The following is a 24882-nucleotide window of genomic DNA, read 5'->3' as shown; positions in this document are numbered from 1 at the left end:
TGCCGGCCGGTGACAGCGTGCTCGGGGCGGCGGGGGCGCCGCCCGCGCCGCGGTTCCCGTCCGCGCCGGCGGAGCGCCCCGCTGGGCCTGGCTCCCGCCGCCGGCCCGGGCGCTTGGCTGCTCCGGCTTCGCCGGGAAACGCGGCGCTGTTTGCAGCTGGGCACGTTTCCCCAGTCGAAAACCTTTGGGGCTGAGTCTTGGCTGTAGTCTGTCTCCAGCTCTGTTTGTCTTTACACACCGCGAAGCGCTTGTTGTCGCTGAGAACTGAAAGTAATAAGAGAAACGTTGTTTTTGTTATTGCGRAGTAATAGGATTTTTTCAAATCCCATGCATTGTGAAAAAACACTTAAAATTATGTAAGGGATATCTSTTTTTAGCCATTGACTGCTTGATGTATTTTCTATGCAGTTTTGGTTAAGTTATACATTTGTGAATAAAAAGTTCATCTCACACGCTGAATAGAGACTTCTAGACATACTCGGTAGAAAATCTTGGCCATTTCTTGTATACCAAAGATGCCCCATCCTGTCTTGTGCTTGTTTTGGCACAGCRCATGCATTAGCCCCAGAAAACTTCTGAGCATCTTCTAAGATTGTAGAAGAGGATATTCTTAGCACTTACTTCTAGTAGCGCTCGCTCCTCTATACGAGGCATCTGAATTGTGAGCAGATTAACAGGCTTCCTAGTGCAGTTCCTCTTTCATCTCTTTTTAATTTTCTCTCGCAAAGTCTTTTTGGTGCTGTGAGCTTTGATGAATATTGGTTTTAAAAACAGTAAGATGAGCTTGCCTGTAGAAAAAGGCAYAAGCAAATTTATTTTCTAATTACTGTAAGTTAGGCGTGTGCATGCATGTRTAAAGATAGAATGAAATATTGAACAGTTACTAGTTCAGCAGGCACTCTTTCTTTTGTGCCTCTTATTTGGTTTTGATAATGTTAAAGATTGTATATGGTTATGTAGTTGTAATGTACATGCACAAACAATTCAAGTTTAGTCACCCAGAAAATCTTATATATATGTATATGTATACAYATTAAGCTTTGGAATGCTTTATTTTGCAGGAAATTGGTGAATGTGCCAGATATGTCCATATTCAGCATTCAGTTGTCCTTCARCAGGGCTCAAGAGAAATTGCAATTATTTTTTAGTAAATATCCAGCTGAGTTGATTGTAAGAACAGCCATACGCTGTCTTTAGTACTCGCCAACGATGGTGGTGCAGTGGATAGGAATAAGACAGGAATGTAGGTGTATTGCTGCCAGCTAKGCCCTCAAATTCTAGTAATTTGTGGTTTGAGGGTTTTCCAACAAACTGCATTTGAAAAATTAGCTATGGCAGCCCTCTCTGTTCTGCAGGTGCCGACTACATTTTCTCTCAAATGAGCCAGCTCATACATCCTAATTAAACTTGCAGTGGTTATTTCCAAACTGTGTTTAGCTTTGAAGTTTATTTGTCTGAGATTTGAACARGGGCTGGTGTGTTTGAAAACTGATCTACTTTTTCTAGCTGTACTTGGATCTGATAAAAGGTGTTATGTCTTCATGCAAACTTAAAGGCATGATTTTTCTGTGGACTTTCCTGAACTGAGGCAGACTGTTCTGGGATTTCATGTAAATATATATCCTGATATATAGCATTGTATAATTAGGTGCATATTTTGACTTTTCTTTAAACCACTGCATATTCAGTTCTGCTACAGGCAAGAAAGAAAAGACACCAAGTTTTTTTTTGTGGTTCCTTGTTCTGTTATCCTTTATGCAGATTGATCTAGCTTCACCTTTTACTGTTCACACTATTTGAAGATTAAAGCGGGATTTAAAATGTCTTAAAGAGGCATATTTGCCGAGGATTGAAATTTTGGAAAAGTAATCTTTTTCATTATAGTTCTGCTAAGATAACTACTTACTCTTGAAGTGGGTATATAAAGTGTACAAGTGACAGCTAGTACCTATAATAAAAATGCAAATTACAGTAAGTAAGAAAAAAATTTTATTTAAAATTAATAATTTTTCTATAATATCATTTTGGAAGAAATCTAATATACTCTCGTAACAGTGCATGTTTTGCCTTTTCTGAAATTGGAGAATGCGTGGAGAGTTACTGTCGCATAGCAATGCATTTTACTAATAAAGTACTGTAGAATTCCACTTAAGTATAAAGCTCGACATTTTATAATTAAAAACATGTGAAATGTTCTTGGCTTGAGGCTGACAATTTTTTTTCTTGTCTATACAGTGCTAGTGTAGTAAAGGTAAGTCAGAAATGCTAGCATAGTAAAGATAAGTCAGAAATTCCTTATATTCCCACTTTTAGTCTTGAAGAGTTTGTAAATCCAGTACAATGTCAATAATGTGCTTTTTCTGATTTTTAACTGTCAAAGAAATGTGTTGCAAGATAGGTGTTCTTTCAAAATAACTTTAGTTTTCTTGTCTGACACATGAATACTTATCTAATTGTTTCAACATTGTATCATGTAGCCGGTTGTGTTAATACTTCCGTACCTACCAAAAACAACATGCAGAAATAATGAATAAAATAGCAACGTTTTCTGTCTGATTTGTTACAGGGTATTTACAACAGGAAAAGCTTTTAGCTACCTGCCGTGAATTTATTTTAGAAAGCTCAGATTTGAAAGAATATGCAGAGCACTGTACAGAGGATGGGTTTATTCCGGCCTGCTTGCTGGTGAGTTTGTATTTGCAACACAGAAAGTTAAATTATGTTGCATCAATGGAAAAGAAGCGTTTTTTCCCCCGAAAAGAAAACTCTTCAGAGATTTTTTCAGAATATATAGGAACAATATAACAGTTACTTTTCAAATAGTGTTTAAGATGTTTAGTTTGATAGCCATCTCTGTTTCTCAGCATCTTGTGCTGTTAGCAGCTTTTTTCTTAGTTAATTTCCAAAACTTAATATTACTAAGAAATATTTAAGAGTAAAATAAGCAAATTGTGTCCAGCATGTTACATTTAGTCAGYTTTATAGTTTTCAGAATTGGTATATGGAAGGGCATTCCAGGGATTTTATTGATTTCAGGGTTGCTCTAGTTATTTATTGAAGATCACTCCCTTTTCTCAGATATATCAGCCAGTAATACTGTATTTCCTGTAGATATTARTTTAGGTAAGGCCTCGGCTTTATTTGAGTGTATCAAAATTTTGTTGACAACAACTATGTTTTGGTTCAGCTTCCTCTTTGATCAGTATGATCTGCTTTGTGGCAGATGAAATGTRGAAGTCTAGGTGTGGGTATAAATATAATACGCAGCTACATATGTAGATAGGTGTATATAACTACAGGGTAACTTGATGCTTTGCGTTTTTAACACATATGAAATCAGGTTTTTTTATTTGGTATGGAAATTATAGGGTTTGGATATTGATATGTATCAACCTTTTGATATTTATATGTGTTATTTTCTTCCCATTTTGTATTCAATTATTATAATGTACCACTAAATTATATATTCTAGGATTTTTTTCCACAATATTCAAAGTTTGTGGAAAAATTCTGAGATCAATAGTCTTGACTAGAGCATGAAACTTCTTATTTCATTTACAAGTGTTTAGTCATCTATACTTTAGGGGCAGTGGGGATAGGGAATTGAGAACCAAGCTATAGCCAGGAAGAATTAGAAAAACAATGGTAAATAGAAAGGTTTTATCCAGATTCTCCAAGTTTTTAATTCTCTTCCTTTTCTCAAGAGAGACRTTTTTTCTATTTTTTGTAAAAAGGTGGTGATATTGTAGTATAAAGAAAAATCTCTCTGTAGCTCAAATACGTGCAATTCAGTAAAGAGCTTTTATCAGTTGAATACTATAGGAGTTTGTAAAAGTAAACAAGACAAAAAGGTACAGTAAACGATAGTTTGAAAGTCTTAATTCTGTTTCACCTAAAACAACAGAACAAATAAATATGATATGAAAGATAATTCTGCTTTAGACAACAGCTCTTTTCAGGTTTGTGTCTTAGTACATTTTATGTTCCAAGGCAGTAGATGTTTAGTAATCCATCATAGCTGCTCATAATCTTATGTCTTTGTTCTGTAGAGAACAAAGATAAGTAAGGTTGAAGTCATGCAAATCTGACTGCTGTACCAGTGGTTTGCAACAAGATCATGTACTTCAGATTTTATGTTCAGAATGGCATTTTGGTTCATGGATCATTTGCTACCCATTTTGAGAAAACTGAGCATCAGCAGCTTCAAGTACAGTTCCTTGTGTTGAAGGTCACCACGATGTAGTCTTTGAAGAACTGTGATAATTAAATGTGYCAAGGTTGTAACAAGCTTAAACATAATGCGTTACAGTGGATGGGGTATAAGTTATTAGGGAAGATCAATGGGCTTTTTTTTTCCCCCCAGTCCCTGTGTGGAAAAAACTTGACAACCATTCTTAATGAGTATGTAGCCATGAAAACAAAAGGTAAGCCTCCAGAGTGAGATTTATTTATTTTTCTTGTTTATCTGTCAAAATTATAAATTTGTTGAGGAACAGATGATAGCTCTGTACTTGGACTTAGAGTCCCCAGCTAGGTTAGGAGCTGAAGGCCTTGTTGTTATGCAGACAGTTAACTGCCACTTCGATCAGAATTTTGTGAGCAAAGTGATTTGACTATYGTATTTTGGAATTGCCAGCATATATTTTCACTTTGAATTTTTCTCCTTTATTACACTAAAAGTTCTTTTCAAATTTGATGAAGTGTGCAGAAAGTATAAGTGTAAGATTGTAAAGTTATACTGTTTGTTGTGAGATAAATAACCGGAGAGACTCATGGCATGAAATGTTTCTTGTCTTGTTTTTAAAACTAATTAAAATAAATTCAAAATGAATTAATATTTTGTGTAGATGGCAGAATTAGAACTTCTTCTCTGTTTAATTTCTAAAACAATTTTTGAGCTTTATAATTTGACCTAGTCTTAACAGTTTTTGTGTGTTATGTAATCAGATTTTATTAAAATGCTCAGTTCCAAGACTTGTAATTTAAGAAATATCATGTTTGGAATGTTTTTGATTTTTTTTTTAATTTACTTTTATTGCTACATTTAATAGAAATGGTAATGAAGACACAGGCATAGTTTCTTCAAAGTAGTTTCTACCTGGCATCTAGAAAAACATTATAAATAGGTCTGCCTACCTCTTTCATTTTTTTTTTTATGTTCTGTGCTTCAAAAATACCAAGTGCTTTTAGTCTTTTGAGTGACATCTTAAAATAAGCTATAACTTTTAAAGAGCTGTCTCCTGAATTAAAAATTTCAAAAGCACACAAATGTCTTGGGAATATAAATCSCATTTTCAGAAGAGAGTTTTATGAAGTTGGGTTAGGTGTGTGAGTTGCTAAGGAGCCAGTCACGTACAGATTCCAGTGAGAATTAACCTCATGACAGTCTTTGTCTCAATTTCATTTAGAGTCTTAAAACTAAGAATACTGTCCATGATGACTGTCTGTTCATATCAATSTTTTATTTTATTTTATTTTATTTTTTTATTAGGAGTTTGGGATCTCCAGTTAGTAGAATATTGAGGCAGCAACTAGACACCTAAATACTAAATATCCAAAAATAATTATTTTGACTGTGGTGTATCTATTTTAATACCTAAAATTTTTATTTTAGAAACAACAAATGAAGTTCCAGCAATGATGTCATCTCTGTGGAAAAAATTGGACTATACACTTTCTCAGATCAGGTAATACAACTTTGAAATCAAGAATGTGAATTTTTTTCTTAAGAGTGAGCCTATGTGTTGACCAACTCTCCTTATATTCATATAGGAATGATTTCAGTCAGTATTTATTATTTCTGAGAAATAGTGAAAGATGCATGCTCTGAGAGTAAATAGCTGGATAGACATTTCAAGACTTTAAGCCTAGGCTAAGCAGATGGGATGGTGTTGATAYGGTTTTGTATGTGGCCTTCCTGTCATAAAACAATATACTATGGCTTGTATAGAAACTGATACTGTTGTGGTTATGTGATCAAAAACCTAAGCGTAAACTTAATTTGAAGAATGTACAGCCATTGTTTAAAGCAACAACAAACCCAACAGTCARTCAGTAGATAAAACCATATGAAATAAAACCGTATGAATAATTTTCAGACTGAAATTTACCCTAAGATACTTTCATAGTATGTAGTTGAATGTTTCCTCTGAGCTCCTTTTATTTACCTGCTTAATTTTGTAGGAGTATGCAGAATTCCACAGGATTTTCGGCTAATCAAAGGGGTAAGTAACCAAGTCAGTTGCATAGAATCAATAGGTTTTATGTTCAAACTATCCATTGTGGGAACTATGAGGGAATCCTTCAGCAGTTGGTAATTTTTCTCTTAAGAGCAGATTCTAATATTGCCAAATGTCTGCTGCATGACTTTGTCTGCTGTCCTCAGGACAGTTTGTGGGTTATTGTGATGGTCAAGAAAGGAAATAAGAAAAAGCCCTGTGTTTTGCGAGGGGCAAAACCTTGCCTTTTGCTAGGTAGCATTTTCTCCTCCACTGGAAGTTTAGAGGTTTACACAGATAGAAGGTTTGAAAACTGCTGCTTCACAGCCGAAGCTGTTAACTTAATTTGTGGTTCATAGAGGAAGTGAAAATATAACCAGTCATGGTTATCATGCAGTTTCAATTCCATAGAAGAGGATTGAWTTTAATTATGAATTTAAAATCATATTAAAAAAGTTAAATACTTTATACAGACATACATTTAAACAAAATATGAAAAGATAAGGCATTCCATCTGGAACTGTTTCCTTCATTGCAAAATCTGGCAAATGAACTCCCAAAAGGGAAGAGTTATTTTATTTGCAAATACGTTTTTCTCTTTATAGTACTTCTGCTGAGCAACCTATACGAGGAAAAGAGAATGTGCAGTATAGGTATTGGCCACTCTTAGACCTGAGACTCAGTGGATCATGTGGCGTGGTGGTGTTTATATTTAGCAGATTCGGTCTGCTAAATAATAACTGCATACTCATTTTAGCTTAACTGTTTTGGTTAAGGCCATTTATATAGATGATACATAGTGAAATGTCATTTTGATGTGATGTGTGTCCTGTAAGTATTTAAGCAGTGAAACAAGCACTTTAATGTTGGTTATAATGTTTGTATAAGTGATCTGTACTACTTYAGTTATATTGGCTCAAACCTGTAAAACAGAAGGTGAAAGAGGGAGTTGCTGATTTGCTGAGTTTTCGTAAATTAAATGTTTAAGCACAAACAGGTTTTAATGGAGCATCTTTACTTAGGTCTAATGTGACAATGTCCGAGAACTACTTCTAGGAAAATTGGCAGCCTTTTTAAGATCCTATGTCATATATTTTCATCTTGTCTTTATTATCTCCAGCACGTACAAGAAGTGGAATTGTAGAAATGAAAAGACAGAGAATGCTTCAGCAATCAGCTCCTCTAAACTCAGGATTGTTGTCTGTAGCCCATCAGTCAGGGCAACCGAGTTCCTCCTCCATTGTATCTACTCAAGTTTTGCATAGGCCAGCAATAAATCAGAATATATCACAGACAAGGTTGAATACCTTGTTTGTGCACCAGTCGCAAACACAGGAAAATAAGATCAACAGTAAGTTGCGCTCTTTCTTTTTCTTTTTCCTCTCTCCCCTTAACCTTTTTATTTTCTGTGAAGAATTTATGCATGCAGGTGGAACTTTTTCTAAAATCAGGGCTGTTATCTTCCTCAGCAAAATTTTCAAAGAAATTTCTGCTTTGTTCCCCTGTGCTAACTGTCCAGAATGTTTTAGGTGCTTAAAATAAAAGGCATGTCCAAAACATAAGTGGCTCTTGGTGTTTGCTAACATGGGTTTGTACTTCACAAATATGTCAGTTTGTCATTGTTCTATCATGTGTTCTCACTCTTACCCTCGAAGCTGTTTTATTGCATAGGATATCACTTGGACATTTTAGGATATATTTAAAAGTAATGCTTCTCATTTTCATGATAATATTAAATTACTTTTCATGAATTCCCTGCAGMATTTGATTTGAAGGTACTACGTAACTGATAGATTTATATAATGCCTTAATAATGTCATTGGAGAAAATGCTGGCATCRTGTTTTCTTTTTTTCTTTTTTTATAATAAAGCAGGAGACTTCATACACATTCAGGTTCCAGGAACACAAGAACGAAAGCTTCACTCAAACTTGCTATCTCCAGGAAGACGAAAAAGGTGAAAACTTATTTCATATGTTTTAGAGATCTTGCAGTGTTTTAGTCTCTAGTGTAAATTTTCTCAGCTGGTAGACCTTTTCAGATTTATAGTGCACTGACAGTGGCCAGCATCTGATACTTCATGGGGGAAGGTCTAAGAACTTAACATTAGATTGGTAGGAGGCTGCTTATGTTTTCCTTATTGCATACAGCGGGCTTCAACGTTATTTACTCTAATTTTAGAGATAAGCAGAAAGTTCTGAAGCCTGAGCTTTAATTTTCCTTTCAAAATCAATTATGAAAACTATYAGTATAAATATACATTATGTTTTTAATCAGGAAAAGCTGTTGACTTGGTAAATTTTGACAGCATAAAGCTTCATATTCATGCTAAAAGTGTGAAAATTTGATTTCTTATACCAGTAGGTTTTGTGGGTTTTTTAACTCTTTGATTCCTGTGTCCCTTTGTTTTTAATGAACGGAGAGCCGTGTTGTGTAGTCTTTTTCTACTCCACTTGTTATCTTTATCCCTGAATAAATCCCAGTCTTATCAGTATTTTTGTTTACATGTTTTCCAGGTCCTTACTCATTTTTACCATTTCCAAATCTCCTCTATTCCTACGTGATTTCTTTTGCATATAAGTGATTCGGTGCCTTTGCTGATTGTCATGATGGTTTCAGAAAGGGTCATGCCAATCATCTGATTAAAAATAAATAAATTTCCTATTTACCATCTAAGTTCTTTTGCAGCCTAGCATTTGTTTTCTTTTTTGACAACAGTTGCACCTTGAGAGATTTTTATTTTCAATGATGATGCCCAAATCCGTATCCTGAGAGGCAGTTAATTAGAACTTGTTCAAACAGTTAATATTTCTTCTCTTCAATGTGCATTACTTTGAATTGTTGGTGTGGAATTCAATTTGCCATTGTACTCTTTTACTCCCTTTCTCTGTATGTTTAATTTTAACTTATTTTTTATGTAGTCCAACACAACACAGGCATACAAGATAGTGAAACAAGTGTAAGGTTTTAYTGTGTTTCCAATATGTGCTTAGTTTTCTGTTGATTAAAATCTTTCACTTGTGGGGGGGTGGGGTGGGATTTGATTTAGTCGTTCTATCTCTGTTAATTGCMATGTTCTCACAAAATACCTCATAAATTTCCTGAAATGCTTCAGTGAATCTCAGAAGAGAAGAAGCATTGCAGCATCTGCACCTCTTTCAACAAGTAGAAGTTCCCAAGAGACTGATGAAATAATAGTAGAAAAAGAAAGTGAGCCACTTCAAGAATTCATAGATGGTAACTTCCCAGTAAGTATACACTTATGGAGGGTGGTTTGCTTTAAGGAACGAATTCAAGTTAAGGAAAACTAGTCTCTGTAGGTTGTTCATCACAAGTATTACAGAAATTAAGTTGTAAGCTAAAGGTATTCTTTTATATTTGAACTGGCTCTGTGTGTCTACTTAGTATGGCGTAGCTAAATAGACTTTTTTGATTTTTCTAAGTAGTCTGTATTCTGTCAGAATACACTAATTTTTTAGACAATTAAAAGCAGAAAAAACAATAAGCCTTGCTGTACTTCAGAAGACAGGAACGTTATGTGAGGCTTTTCATAGAGATATTCTGTAGTCATAAATCGAGTGTCTTGGTGGACAGTAAGGATGCTAGACAGTCAGAGGTAAGCGATTTTTTTCAGAAAGAGAGTAAGTTTGCACTAGCATCACATGAAATGGTTAAAATATTTTTTATTACTACAAAGTGTTGTGTATGTTGAATTGATTTTTACCAGTATGTTGAAAAATTCATGTTCTTTTTGAGTAATGATAAAAATAGATATATGACCGCTTTAAAATTGTGCTTTTCAGCAACTGGTTATTGAAAATGCCAGAGAGAAAATCCTGAGCAACAAATCTCTTCAGGAAAAGCTTGCTGAGAACATTAACAAAATCCTGGGCAGGTAATAAGCGTACATACGGAATATACAGGTTCCTTTTACTTGGTTTATTTCTGAATTCTGAACTAACAACTGTGTTCCAGTGATGGCAATATCACACAGGCCCCTAAACAGGCAGACAGTGGCCCCACAGAACAGGAGACTTCGATTGATGAAATCCTTGGGCTTCAGGTAGGTGTGGATTGCCTTATTTACATATTTTTGGTAGCCAGCCACGTGAACGTGATCACTATGTTCAACCTCTGTCTACTGCCTGGTATCTCTGATCACTCTCCTCTTTCTCTCATCCTCTTCTGATTTGGTGTGAAATCTATTCTTTCTATGATTTTTTGCAATACAGTTAAGCTTAGCTAATGGCTGGCCTCTGACCATGGGGCAGTCCCAGCACTTTACTTGCATAGGTGCTAACTCTTACATAGTTGCATGCTGAACTGTCAGGAAACTTGTATTTTGTTGGAGGTAGTTTTGAGACAGTTTAGCACTGTGAACTTCTTCCCAGTGCCTGTACAGGATATCAGAAGCATGCAGTAGGGTCAAAACACAAGGGATCAGGACCGCCTGGCAGTGGTTAGCTGTGAGGTTGCCCTCAGACTGTGATCTAAGTACACCGACCCGCATTCATCACCTGCCTGCTCTGGATCACTACGTCTTTGGCACCAGTAATTTCAGACGCTTCTGACTTGGGATCCTCATCAATAGACTTACAATAGGAGAAAGTTTTCTAGATAAAAAGGGATTTATAATATCTCTCAGCCTCCTGACATGTTTAATCTGCTCTGATTTTTCAGATTTGCTGTAGGTTACACTTAGGTCATCCAGGGTAGCAAGAGATGAGGCCTTTGGAATTTAAATAAAACTTAGTATTTTCTTGCCTTTGGAGGATAAATATATTCTACTTCTATAAACTTGTATTTTATTGTTCTTCCTTGACTGTCTTACAGTCTTTGGGGTGACAATCAGAGGGGCCCTTAATGAGGGAAAAAATCTTACTCCTCATGAAAAGATAGTTCAGGTAGTTTCTAGTTTTCAAAGTAGAGGWGTTTAGTTTTTCAATACTGTCCTTCTGTTGTTTGATGAATTCCAAAAGATATTTGTCAAAATCCACAGTTGAAAAGCTGTATTCCATTTTTTTTATGAGCARAACAAAATCAAAGAAGCTTCTTAGTTTAGTTATTTTCTGAGATGAAATAATCCAAAAATAATCCACATGGACTGGGCTGTTAATCAGTAACCCAAGTGCTTGCGTCATGTCAAGTAAGAAATCTCGAAAATGTTAATTTATAAAACATCCTAGACCTAATTSTGATATGTGTAACCAAGCTCCATACAACTGAAATTTTTTTTTCAAGTAGCTAATAATTAAGTGTGGCTTAGAATAGTTAGACTTTTGGCTGATATTTTGCATAGTTTTCACATCAAAAATGCATTATTAATAGACTGGTCTCCCTTCCCTCTTACCCACAGGAAATCTTGAACTCAAAATATTCTCCAGGCTAGAAGTAATGGGTCAGCTTCTCTCCAGTCAGGTGTAGGAGTGTATCTGAATACCCCAGAAAAAGCATGTAGTATTTTCTGGATCTTTCATTCATCCTTAAAACCACAGTATCAAGGGTTGTAAAGTGCTTAGAGGATCTCCTGAAGGCTAGGAGAGAATTTGTGCTTGAACACTTCAGTTCAAGCACTTGAACACTTTAATCACTAATTATTTATTTTAAAGGCATTGAATTAGTGAGAGAAATACTTTCAGTGTTTGTCTTCGTGTTTTGCTACTGAGCAGAAGTAACAGAACTAAAAACAATTTGAAAATAAAACAATTCCTTTTTGGAGGTGGGTTTTTTGTTTGTTTTAATTGAGTAAACAGTTCGGTATGTCTTATTATTTCTTCAGGGTGAAATTCATATGTCAGAAGAAGCTATACAGGACATTCTAGAACAGACAGAATCAGATCCAGCTTTTCAGGCACTCTTTGACTTGTTTGATTATGGTAGGTATATTATGATCAGTTGTACCATAATAAAGCATCATGAATRATGAGATTTTTTCAAATATTTCTTGAAGAAGCAAAGTAATTTAACAGATTTGTTTTGCAGGAGAAATAGACTATATGGCATCTGTGTTCCTCAGTTCAGAATGAGATACTTGATATATCCTTATTTACATAGCTGAAATTCCAGTTTAGTGCTGACTTGCAGTAATTGTTTTATTGCCGCTATTTTAGWCTCTCCTGGTCGAAAGGATGATGGTTCCTATTTATTTTTCTATTCTGTTGYAAATTTTTCTTTTTTTCTATTCAGAGATATCTTCAAATACAAGATAAGCATGTTTCTATGTTATTGCTGTATCTGTAATAAAAATAGAGTAACAGTTGTTCTTTGCTCGGTTTAAGGTGTCATTTCTTGAATTTGAAATGCAAATGCTTCATATAAAATGTATTAATTACTTCTGTGTGTAAAATTTTTAAATGTTCTTGGTGCTTCTTTTTGAAAATAGGAAAGAACAAGGTAAACAAGAATTTACCTGCTGGTATTTCTGGTCAGAATGGAGAAGAAAATACAATCCTGGTGGATGAAAATAACCTGGAAACACTTGAAAGTTCTTTAGGAACAGAAGAAACCAGTAAGTGTAGGRTTTTTTACTTAAAGTTTCTTCTAATAGGTTCATTTYTATCGTGAGAACACTTTCAGACAATTTGATTCTGTATATCAAAGGCTTTGTGTTTTCAGTGATAATACCCAAGCTGAAGTTTACATTTCATGGACATACGGTTGCACCTACTCTGTTAGAAACTTTCAGACTGTTAAATTTAAAAGTAGTCCATCAGGGTACTTGTAAGTTGTACTTGATGAGCTYCTGAATTTTCGAAATCAGAATATCTGCAAAGCCTGTTTACTTATTCCAAGCAGATATTCTGCAATTTTCGATGTGGAACACTGAAATTATCTTATATAAATGGCTGAATTTTCTTATATAAAGATAATATTTTACATTAAACCATACTAATCTTTTCTGTCTGTTCTGAAACGTGGTTAATTAATACACAAAGAGTCTTACTGAGTTAGACAAAAGGTATGTCTAGTCTGTCTACTTCATTTTTAACAATACTTAGTAGCAGATATTTAGAGRAAGTGTATGAGAAATAGAGCAAGAGGTCTTTATTCTGAGATGTTCTTTTGAGCTTCTGGAAATCTGATTTAGTGACTTGAGCYATTTACTTATTACGTATTTATTTATGTACAAACTGAAACACCAGATCACCTGATCTATCTAGTCTAACCATATGTTTTCCACTCAGCTTGAAAATATGGATTAGATGAGTAGTGTTATTCCCACTTAGTTTTATGTGAGACAGTTTTCTGTTAAAGTGATTTGTGACTGTACAAAACCTTGTAATAGAATCATCTGCTGTAATAACTATAGAACCAATTTGGTCTCTATTTTACAGGTGATAATTCTAGAGAATCTCTATCCTGTAAAGATTTTCATTTAGAAGCATCATGTGCCTTGAAGAATAACATTAATAGCATTAATGATGGTGATAAGAAAAATACAGCCAATGAACAGTTGCACGGAAATTGTAGACCAAAAAAGCAGACTGAAATGCTTAAAACAGTTACCACAGATCAAATTGGAGAGCTTGAAATCACTTTTGATTCTGTGCCTGGTTTGACTGARTCTACAAACAGCCAGAGTTCTGACAGTGAGCGTAATGAACACCGTGGAGATACTTACGGTGATAAAGAGCCAGCTGCATTAGCATCTGAAAGTGAGAGAGCTGTGGAATCTGGAAAAGATACGCTAAGTCATAACACTCAGAGTAGTCCTGGTCTGGAATATGTTCATTCTGGTAGTTCACAGATTTCTTTGGTTTCACTGGCAAATGGTACTACAGCTGGTGAAAACAGAACACAGTCTGGAAGTAAATGTCACTTATCGCCAGATCCATCACTATCTGAAAAAACACATATTAAAAGCCTTTCTGATGGGAGCCCTGGCCGCAGCGTGTTGCTAAGGAAAAATAATTCACCGGTTTCTAGCCAGTCAGTAGATTCAGGAAAAGAACAGGCCGTTACGAGTGATACGACGACGTTACCTGGTATTTTACAGCAGAGTTCTAGCCACCACTCCAACTGTCAGGATCGGGATAAACAGTCAGATTGTGCTGTTAGATCTGCTGCGAAAATTTCAGATCATGACAAAACAGATTTGCAGCTTGAAGTTACTGATACTTCTAACAAACCTTATTCAAATGATCAGYGTACACTCAATAAGCCTTGTAAGAAAGATTTGAACCTCCCTTCAGGTCTGTCGAACTCAGAGGGAACACAAGTGGAAATGCAAGAACCTTCATCTTCTACAAAAGTAGATACTGATAATATATTTTTCTCTTCTGGTGATGATGCATGTACAGAAATTTCTGTAGTGTCCACTGAAAATAACCTTACTACGTCTGATATATGCCATTCAGCTCTCCCGGAAACCGCATCCTCAACAGATGAGTCTGGCGCTGAGGCCAAAAATATTGGTGGTGTATCTTCTAGTAGTCAGCCAATGGATGTTGATTCTTCAAATATAATGTCCCTCAAAATCATAATCAGTGATGATCCATTTATTTCATCAGATACTGAGTTAAATAATGCTGTTTCCAGCATCACAGGAGAAAATTTGCCAACTATAATACTGTCTTCTCCAGCCAAATCCCCGACCAAAAATACAGGCCTGTCCAAATGTCTGAGTTCAGAAGATRCTGAAAAAAATCTGGATTCAGCATTGGCAGAGCAGAATCTCCTTGTGCTTAGACCAAAGGAGCCTGTTGTCAGCTCAGTTAACACTCAGAATGAAGACTGTACTGTGTTTTCTGTTGCTGGTGCAACTAATCTTTCCAAAGAGGGGGGATTTATACAGTTGATGCCAGCAACAAGCACAGCTTTTGGCAATTCGAATAACCTCTACATAGCTACCTGCATGGCAGATCCAGCTACTTTGGGCACAGCTGTAACTCCGTCGAATGTGGTTGTGTTGCCTGGCAATTCTATGCCGCTTGCTGCCCAAGCTCCAGCAGTACAACAGTTACGGACTCCTCCTAGATCCAGCAATACATTTGCAGCAAGCCAAACTGTCTCTCCAAACTTCCCACAAGGTAATCTAGTTCTGAAAGATCAATGAAAATTTCTTGCATATATATATATATATATAGCTGTTTTCATTCGTTTTTGTAAATGCATTAAAAGGAAAAATGATTTTTTAGGCAGTGGTCTATCTGCCCCTTGAAACTAGCCAGGAATTATGTATTTTGTGAATATATTATTTGTTATTAAGAATGAAAAAAAATTACAAGAGTCTTAGATTATTCTGCTTTGAAAAAAATAGCCTCATAGTTTAGAAGCTCACATTACATGACTTTCGCAGTAGTAAATTTAAGGATATTTTGGTTTGCACTGTAAATGCTGACAGTATTTGAGCTAATTTTGCCTTAAACTGCTAAATAAAGCAGTGGGATGTTCTACGCTACTATTTACACCTTTAATTTATCAATAATAATTTGTATTTTAGGAGTGCTGCTTCTAGTGGCCAATATATAACCAACTCTGATCTCATTTTAATGGAAAAATAGTCAGAGATGTTTTTAAAATATTAACAGCCGAGAGAGAACAAAAGATTTTATTGTTAAGAGAAAAAGCAGGATCACATTTGCTGATGTTTCATTTCATACCTGTATGACTAAATTTTGTTGTAACTCTTTATTTATTTATTTATTTTAATAAGGTTCCTGTTTACAGGTGAATTCCTGGGTGTTGTGGGTACTCATATTTAGTCTGGATACCAGACTGGATATAGATAGCCCGTCCAAAATTACTTTCTTGTTTTTTTGTTTTTGTTTTTGTTTTGTTTTGTTTTTTTTCCAAAAAAATCTAGTCTACACTGTGAAATTTACCTCTGTGAGTCTTTTGCTTGTGAGTATGAATTTTGTTGTGAAAGAGTTGCACTAATGGAAACTGGAGTACATCTAGTCAAAGATGAAACTAAAACTTTATTTTCTATCCATAATAATGTTCTCCTGAAGCAAGCATTTTTATTACCACAGCAATAAAAATTGTGTTTTTCTAGTATTAAACCCAACCCAAAATATAGAACACTTGCAATCAACAAATTTAGACTTCTTTCCAAGAGTATAAACTTGTCACAGTTACCCTTGAACTTCTGTGTGATCAGAGGTCAGTTCAACATTATGTGCAGAGTCTTAAGAGTGCTGGCTTTTTTATCATTAGGATTTTTTCACACAACTGTTATCTCCAGCTTTTTATCATAGGAAGAGAAACAGAAATATGTCCATTTTGTGCATTTGATATTTTTTCTGCATGTGTTCATGGAGCTGAAAGAAAAAATTTACTAATTTACTCCACACAGTTCATCACTTTTCAATTAACATGCAATAAAAATTTCCCTATTTTATGATTCCTGTGTGCCTGGCAGCCAGACTCTTTTACAATCTATTAGGAGAATGAATTTGATCTCGAGCCCATTAATGAACTAGTTGTTGACTAATGAGCTACAGTCTTACATTGGATTTGTTTGGTTTTTTTAACAGCCAGGAGTATACGTTCTATATCTACATATAGAGAAAATTAGCCTTTTTCAACTTGTTTTCCACTCATAAGAGGAAGGTGTTCTGGATACACCAGAAAATTTTTTTAAAAGCGATTTTTTTTGCTATCAACTTCTTGGGCATGCTAATCATAGGGAATAGAATGCAAATAATAGTTTGTTTGCTAAACACCAAGATGAGCTATTTAATGTTTCTTTTTTCTATTTTTTAATTACTTTAATTAAACCTTCAAGCCTTAACATAAGTGTGTTATACTTTAAGCTTCCTTTTTAAGGAGAAAGCAGGTTTAATTTAAGAATCCATTTAAAATTAAAAATAATGCTTGTATTCAAGTTATCCAGGTTATTACAAAAACCCTGTTTTGTAATAGTAGTCCGTGGTGAGGACCCTACTTTTCTTTAGAAGCTAGACCTTTTCTTGCCACAGGTTTGGACAGTGCATAATTTTAAGAAGTCCTGTCTTCACACTTTTTAGTGAGGTATTTTATTTTCTGTATAATTTTAATCTTTTGGTATTTTTCCAGGTTCCGCTATTATAATAGCATCTCCAGTGCAACCTGTCTTGCAAGGAATGGTGGGAATGATCCCGCTCTCAGTAGTGGGACAGAATGGAAATACTTTCTCAGCACCCGCTCGCCAGGTAATGTTCCACAAATAAATCTTTGTCTTTTCAAAATAAAAGCTGAAATTTTCCTTAGTCTTTTGGTAAGTTATAATGGGATATTTTGATTCTTTCAAGGTTCTACATATGCCTGTAGCAAATCCGGTGTGTAACAGAAGTGTTCCTAAACTACCCATTCCTCCCAAATCTCAGAAGATCCCCGGACCAAGAAACAAGACTAATACAGGTACCTGCCTTGCATCTTTGAGAACAGCAGAAGTGACAGTTTTGAAAACATCATTTTTTAGTGAAAACTTTTTATAAATGCTGTTCTCCTCTGCTAAGTAACAGCTGGAGTGGTTAGGAGCCTGTACCTGTCTGTGTTTGTTCAATTTATATGTAAGAACTGCCAGCTTAGTCTTAAATAAGCTTGATTTTGAGTTCCAAATTATTATAGAAATTTAATGTTTCAAGACTAACGCAGTTAGAACGTTGTACTTTTCTTTCGATTATTTTTCATCTCRTTAGTTCTAAATGCAGTTTACTGCTGCCATTGAAACCAAACTGTACTGAAATACCAACAGTTCTAAACTGTTATTAAAGCTGTATATATTGGATATATATCTAATAGTAGTATTGTATGTATACAAAATATGTACTCTGCTATCTCTTTACCATTTCATGTATATATAAATGTGTATGTGTCACTGAGAGATTGCTTCTTTAAATAGTAAATTTATACAAAATTGGAATTTAATTCATTTCTCAGTATTGGGAGAAGGTAAAGAAAAATAATTGAAAATAAAAAACTGAGTCACAAGAGCAACCTGTGTTTCAACTTGTTTACCTCTTAAAAATAGTAGGCCTATCTGTAAAAGTGAAAATAGGATGAAGTTGCAGATCGAAAAAGAGGCTGGGACTTTATACTTAGTCTGTACTAAGTCTGTTGGTTAGGCAACAGGTAACTAAGAGTTGCCTGTAGTCATGTCCATTCTTCTGTTGCAAATTCTTGTATGCTTTTAAGATTTGTAAGTCCAATTTAGTTCACTTTTTCTTGCCTGGCCTGGCTGTTATCTCTGATTAGACAGCAAACTTCTTGTTCATATTTAATTGGTGATCTTTGGTACTCTATTAATCTGTAAATCTTAAAATTAGGAAGATGTTACAAAATTTCGTTGTTGAATTTTTCTTTAATGATTCATTATCGTGTGAAATGTTACTGTACCGTGAGTTGGTCTGCTTAAATTACTTAAATTACTGTGGCTTATTAGTGCTCCATCTGTTCCAGGAAAATTGGTAACAAGTGCAGCTGAGCCTTTGAGCCATCCAAATTCTCGTACGCAAAGGTTAGTAATGCTAGTTATTCAAACTTGTTTTCTTTTCCTTGCCATGGATTTCTTTGTGCGGTAGGTGGAGGCAGGGGAGAGTGACAATCTTTTTTTTTTAAACAGTAGCATAAGCAATCAGCATTTCCCCCCCCTCCTTTCTGTCTCTTAAGAGCGTTGACACAGTGATGTGTGCAGCTGCATATTAATGACAAACTTGGACCCAAATTTTGTTATTACTGTTTCTCTGTTAATTTAATAAGGTATTTGAAAATTGAGACAGGAAAAAACAAACACAAAACAAGTTGTTTGAAAAGAGTCTGAACTAGCAGAAATTGCCTATTAAATCTACTGGAAATTTTTAAAGAATAAAACTTTTTTTTCCTTTTCTATTCAGACTAGACTAGTACCTATGTTTTGTTACTGTTTTTTTATTATTATTATTAAACTCTCCTTGTTGTTACCACTCTGGCCCCAATCCAGTAGAATTTGTCAGATTGTTTTCTGTATCAGGATTTCAGCTGTGCACTGCTTTCTCATTTATCAAGTGRAGAGTCCAGGGAAGAATGGCAAGGAGACTCGCGTACTAGCTTTATATTGATGAATATAATTTAAGTCCTAATCAGAATAGGTCATAGTACTGTCTTGAGCAAGTAAGAGAGAAGAAAACAAGGTTGTAACTCTTACTGCTAATGGACTTCTGAAAACAAAAGGACATTGGAAAGAGCAAAAGAGTAAAGGAGGAAGTAAGAAGTTGAGTTAAAATATTTGTGGTGAAGAATTCTCTTATATAAGAAAAAAGCATACTTCTAAAAAAAAGAAAAAAGAAAAATCTACCTTTTAAGAACTCAGTTAAAATGTTGGGAAAGAAAACTGGAAGAAAAGAGCGAAGTAGTCAACTTATTAAAAAAAAAAAAAAAAAAAAAAAAAAAAGAACTAGTTATACACTATATGTATAGGTACATATGTGAAGGTGGTTTTAGGAAAGCCACAGAAGCAAGATCTAGGGTAATATCTTTTGGAGAATTCAGCTTTTTGTTAATTTTTCCATCTCCAGTCATATATGTTCGGTGTAGCAACGGGAGCAAAATGTTCCCTGTAAGGAGAGATAATTTCTTATTTCTACCCTTTGCCCTGTGTTTCATCTCAAATTTCACTGAAATAGAACAAACTACTACTATTCGCTTTATTTGAAGTTACCATCCCAAAGATAGCTTGGCTTTTCCTCCTATAAAACATAACAGCTTATCTATGTTGGAGAATAGTGCTACTGTAGATGAATATGCAGAATCCTCTCTCAGAAATGCAGCATATGCCAGGAAGGAGGGCACAGACCTAACAGTGGGCTGAGCTCATGGAGCAGAAACATTTTTTCTTTTGACATCGCTACAATGCAGTAGTGACTTTTTCACACTAATGTGGCTATTTGGCAGATGGAGACCAAGCTCTCTGGAGCTTGTGTATTCTCATCCAGATGCCTACCAGAAGCTGTGCTGGATCAGACCAAAGTTTGTCTTGTTCTGTGTCCTGTCACCAATAGCGAATGCCTATGCAAGAGTACTAGAACGAGGCAAACACRTGTTGATATTGCACAGAGTACTCTGCCAGCTTTTTAGTTGTTTCAGCTCTGAGGATTTCCAGAGCTAGAAACAATATCTTTTATATGCAGTATYCTTGATGGACTTTCCTATCAAGAATGTGCTCAGTTGCATTTTGAACTCAAATGAATTACCAGCATCTATAAATATCCCAAGGMAAAAAGTTCTGAAACTTAATTATATGCAGTGTCTGAACCTCTCTGTTTTGTTTTGAACCTAACAGTAATTTTATATGATGCCCTTAGTTCTTCTTTGGAAGATATAGCAGAGAATAGCTACCTTTTTCTTTTTTATCTAGAGCTCTGTTGCATTTTGCCTTAAGGGAGAGCCCTTTCTGGGCTGAAGAKTCTTAGTCTACCTAACTGTTCTTTGTACAGATTTTGGTTCATACCTTTTAACTTTCCTTGTTGGCCTTCTCTGAACTTCCTGCAGTTATTACTACTTAGTCTTGGTCTTTGTATGTTGATTAAATATTTATACTTGCCAAATGGGGAAAGCTTTAGAAGGGTATTTTGGGTGAGGAGGAACTTGCAGCCAAGCAGAAATAAACTTGTGCAGTAAGAATAAATACGTTGCTGAAGTATTTTTACCTCATTTTCAGGACTGGAAATTCGGACAAGCTTACCAGTGCAGAACTGGGAAGGAAAGCAGAGGAGAATCTGGTTGTTGTACCGGCAGAGAACATGAGCTCAAATTCAAGACAAAGTGAAAGTCACAGGAGAGTGCTTTGCTTTGATAATGTCCTACCCACTCCAGGAGGAAATACTCAAATGCAGACTCCTAAGAATTTACCCCAAAAAGAAAGGAATGAAAATACTTTATTTGCTGTTGACTCTGCATCATCTTCTGCTAAAGCACAGGTAACAAAAAGAGAAAAAGATAAAACATTGCCTAGAATTCTGTGTAAGCCAGAAGTTGGTAGCAACAGAAGTGTAGCTGCAAAGGAGCCACAGCYTGAGCGGAAGGTGGTAACTGCAGCGCTTCCATTGGATCCCTTCCACAAGACTACGGCAAATAAAGAGAATGAGTTACGAAGAGATAGTGATGAAAAACAGAAGAGCCAGGACACCGCCAAACTCTCAAATGGCCAACAAAGCGTTAGCTTGTGGAATGAAAAGGCAGCTTCAGTGCAAGAGCTGAACAAAAAGCAAGGGTCGCTGTCAAACGGGAACAGCAAATCCGCAGCGTCTGTTTCCTTGTCCTCAAAGGAGCCAAAACGAGAAGCAGCTAAAGTTTCCAACCAARGCCTTTGCTTGGCAAGTCCTTTCACTAAACAATGTGTAGAAATGTTGCAAGACATTCAGTGGCATAGCCCTACTGGTAAAACAGTTGAAAATGGAGAATTACCTGTACCGCGTACACCGTCTGGAGTTGGGGACAGGCACACAGACGACACCACGGATAGTGTGCGGACACCCACCTGTCGGCGTTTTAATGAGGAGAGCACAACACCTAGAATAATGGTCCCTCCTGCTACTCCAGACTTACCGGCCTGCAGCCCAGCTAGTGAAACAGGTAGCGAAAATAGTGTCAGTATGGCTGCTCACACGCTGATGATACTATCCCGGGCTGCTATCGCACGGACTAGCGCTGCAACTCCGCTGAAGGACAATACTCAGCAGTTCAGATCTTTAAGGAGCACAGTAAAGAAGAGGAAGCTAGATGACTTGAATGAAGGCGAGAGAAATTCTCGCTCTGCAAACAGAAAAGACCTTCAAAGTTCTCCAACGCCATCAAAGAAGAAGAAAATAAAGGCAAGTACAGGCATTTACTTTTTAAGTTAAAATGTTAAATATATAATAGATTGAAAATTACTTATAGTGGGATGGTAGTCCCATGACCATTCACTTCTTTTTTTTTTTTTTATAGTCCAAATCCCTGATATACATTCCCTTGTAATACATTCATAAGTTTTAGTAACTTTACCTCTCAAGCCTGTTCTGAATTAACAGTCTTAGGATTTGTGGACAGTGCTCAGATACACAAGTAACTCCCACTGGCTATCAGCACATATCTTTGAAAATCAAAAGAATTTTCTTAAAAGGTGATTGAGTTCCTAAAATTCAAGCTATTCCTGCATTCCTTCCCCTCACCGCCAGGACTAGAAATCCACATTTGGTGTATTGCCAGTCTCTGTAGTCTACAAAACCTTGCCTTTTAACTTGAGGATTTGATTTAATAGCAAATAGCAAAGGTATAGGTGACTTTAAAAGGTTAATGTAAATAACCAAAAAGGAGCGACATTATAATTCTAACTCACTACGCTTAGTCTTACRTACTCCTGAAATGTTGCAAATGAAAAACGCTCAGCTATTTAATGTACATGTTACAGAAGTTGAGAGAGATGCTATGTCTGAGGTCTGGGTGGGCTAATGCTGAAGTTGCAAACTTTGACTGCTCTTGTCCCATAATCGTGCAGCTTCATGGGGGATATGCATAAGTACATGCGCGTTACAGCGTCCCGTTCCTGAGTGAGCTTTGTGCAGTTATTTCTGCAGTGTGRGTGGGGACGGACGAAGAAAAAAAGAATGTTTACAGACAGTGTCAGTATCCTCAAGTTCTTGGTATTTAATGCAACTGCTCTTTTCCAACAGAAAAAGAAGCTACCGAATTCTTTTCCGGCAGGAATGGATGTGGACAAGTTCTTGTTATCTCTGCATTATGATGAATAAAAAGATTTGAGCTGTGACTGTATAAAGCCAGGTGTTCTTATGCTGAGGTTTTGCATGGGAAATTAATTCTAAACGGTGAGTTGCACTTTTAGTGCACTGAAGATTCACTTTATAGCAAAATCATGCTGTTTCTGAAGCAGGTTGCTAAGTCTGTAAATATCATTGAGTTGGTATATGTTTATTTTTGAAAAAGCACTTGCATAATTATAGAGCCATTTAATTTGCAAAATTGTAAATTTGTATATGTAATGTAAGAAAAGTTGTAAGTTTTTCTGTTACATACCACGTTGTCTGTGTTTTGCTGCATTCTCTACATGCCCCTATGAACTGCTTTGTCAATTTGTGAAAAAGTTGTGAATTTGAAGGCAGTGTTTGTAATTCACTGTTGTAAAATATGGACAGCTAATATTTGCCACTTTTCACTGTCTTGTTGAATCCTAAAGAAACTTCATATGCAACTGACTTGTACTAACATTATCTTCTCTTACAACTGTAAAATCCATGTTTTAAGGCTTTGAATGAATTATTAAAAAATTACATAAATCTAAGGCAAAAAAAGGTTCTCCTAATGCACCCTTCCTCAACCAGTCATTCAGACAAAAATTTGAATTTGTATAGGCCTAATCTGTTTCTAGGATCTTACACAATACTGGCTGCATAGGATATCTTTTGAACGCAAAAGTTATTTTTAAATGATGTACCTTCAGTATGAATATTTAAACTGCAGTGATAGCCAGACAAGAATTTGGAAGTGTTCTGTTGCAAGAGTAAGTTCTCTCAACCATCTTTTGTACTGTTGAAAAAGCATTTGTTAATGTTACTTATGCTCTTAGTCAGACATAGTAAAATGTTGGTTTAATGTAAAACTTGGTCACAGCTGCTCTACAATCTCTCTTCAGAACAGATACAGGAGAAGCTCAAGCTACATTTTAGTACTAATTAGATGAAAATTAACACACTTAAGCCTTGCTCTAATACTGCAGAACTTTCTCTACTGGTATTTCCTTCTTTGTTCTCAATCTGTTGAGGTTTTAAACAATGCAAGTTTTCTTGTAAGAGATCTATACAGCAACAGGGCAATGTTTCAGATAGTATACAAGGATTCCTAAGGAACCAATATTATGCAGTAGATGTTTATATTAAACCCATCCAATAACTTAATACTGCATAGCATTTACAGCTTGAATAAATATTTTTGTTGTAATGAAGTTGTGTGTGTCTTACCTGACTGATTAGAATAAGCAAGCGGCTTTGTGGATATTGTATTTGAGAAGTCATGTTGCTGTAAATCAGTCATTTTTGAAGACAAGAGGTTCACTATTAACCCTCTGATCGAACAGGAGTAACTGTCAGAGACTGCTGGGGCAGGCAGCGCTAAAATGTAATCTTGCAAAAATCAAAGTTATTTGTTTTTGGTATATGGTGGCATTTTATGTCTTATAGGAGACTCAAGGGTATTCTGACAGTTGATAGGTGATGTTTTTAAACAGATTTGCTGTTTATTTCAGACAATGTAGTTTTTCATTGGACAGCTACTATGTACTGTAGTCTGACATTTTCACTTCAGTTAATCTGGTAATATTAAAGTGAATTACCAGCTCATTTTGCTTTCAGAAGAAAGACTCCTAATTCCACTTCCAGAGGTGCACAGATTCAAGGTGTCATTTGGGCAAATAGTTTCTAGGTCTTGAATTAGAAATGGATAAAAAGGTTAATTTTATTAGTATGTAGAACTTACTTAAATCCTGCTGCTCATTAGATACCTCTACAACTTTCTTACTTTCCAAAAAAGGACAAAAGTATATAGTTCCTGTTCCTTCCCTTCCCTCTCACCCCCCCCCCCCAAGTTAAGTAGGTTTTAGATTTAAAATAGATCAGTGAAAGAGACTATTTACCCTACAGTAGAGGGCATGCAGTAGAAACTGTATGAACTTTACACTAAAGTCTTGATCAGGATTTACTCCCTTCAGGAAA

The 24882-nt window shown here is 35.7% G+C and overlaps 1 protein-coding gene across 1 annotated transcript; it reads left to right on the top strand.

Moving 5' to 3' along the window:
* Nucleotides 1-2607: 2607 nt before the first annotated feature.
* Nucleotides 2608-24116, top strand: NPAT (nuclear protein, coactivator of histone transcription). Its single transcript, XM_085309058.1, has 17 exons — nucleotides 2608-2685; nucleotides 4364-4424; nucleotides 5615-5687; nucleotides 6184-6224; nucleotides 7339-7569; nucleotides 8090-8174; nucleotides 9333-9465; nucleotides 10021-10112; nucleotides 10193-10280; nucleotides 11997-12093; nucleotides 12600-12725; nucleotides 13552-15246; nucleotides 17237-17352; nucleotides 17452-17560; nucleotides 18602-18659; nucleotides 20838-21990; nucleotides 22831-24116. The coding sequence occupies exons 2-17, from the start codon at nucleotides 4412-4414 to the stop codon at nucleotides 22906-22908; spliced, it is 4188 nt and encodes a 1395-aa protein (XP_085165184.1). The 5' UTR covers nucleotides 2608-2685; nucleotides 4364-4411; the 3' UTR covers nucleotides 22909-24116.
* The last annotated feature ends 766 nt before the right edge of the window (nucleotides 24117-24882 follow it).

The sequence above is a fragment of the Rhea americana genome, unplaced genomic scaffold, assembly GCF_003343005.1.
Source record: "Rhea americana isolate MKP2758 unplaced genomic scaffold, rheAme1 scaffold_29, whole genome shotgun sequence".
Classification (NCBI taxonomy): Eukaryota; Metazoa; Chordata; class Aves; order Rheiformes; family Rheidae; genus Rhea; species Rhea americana.
Note: the sequence above shows the minus strand (reverse complement) of the source record. Positions and strands in the feature narration are given on the sequence as shown.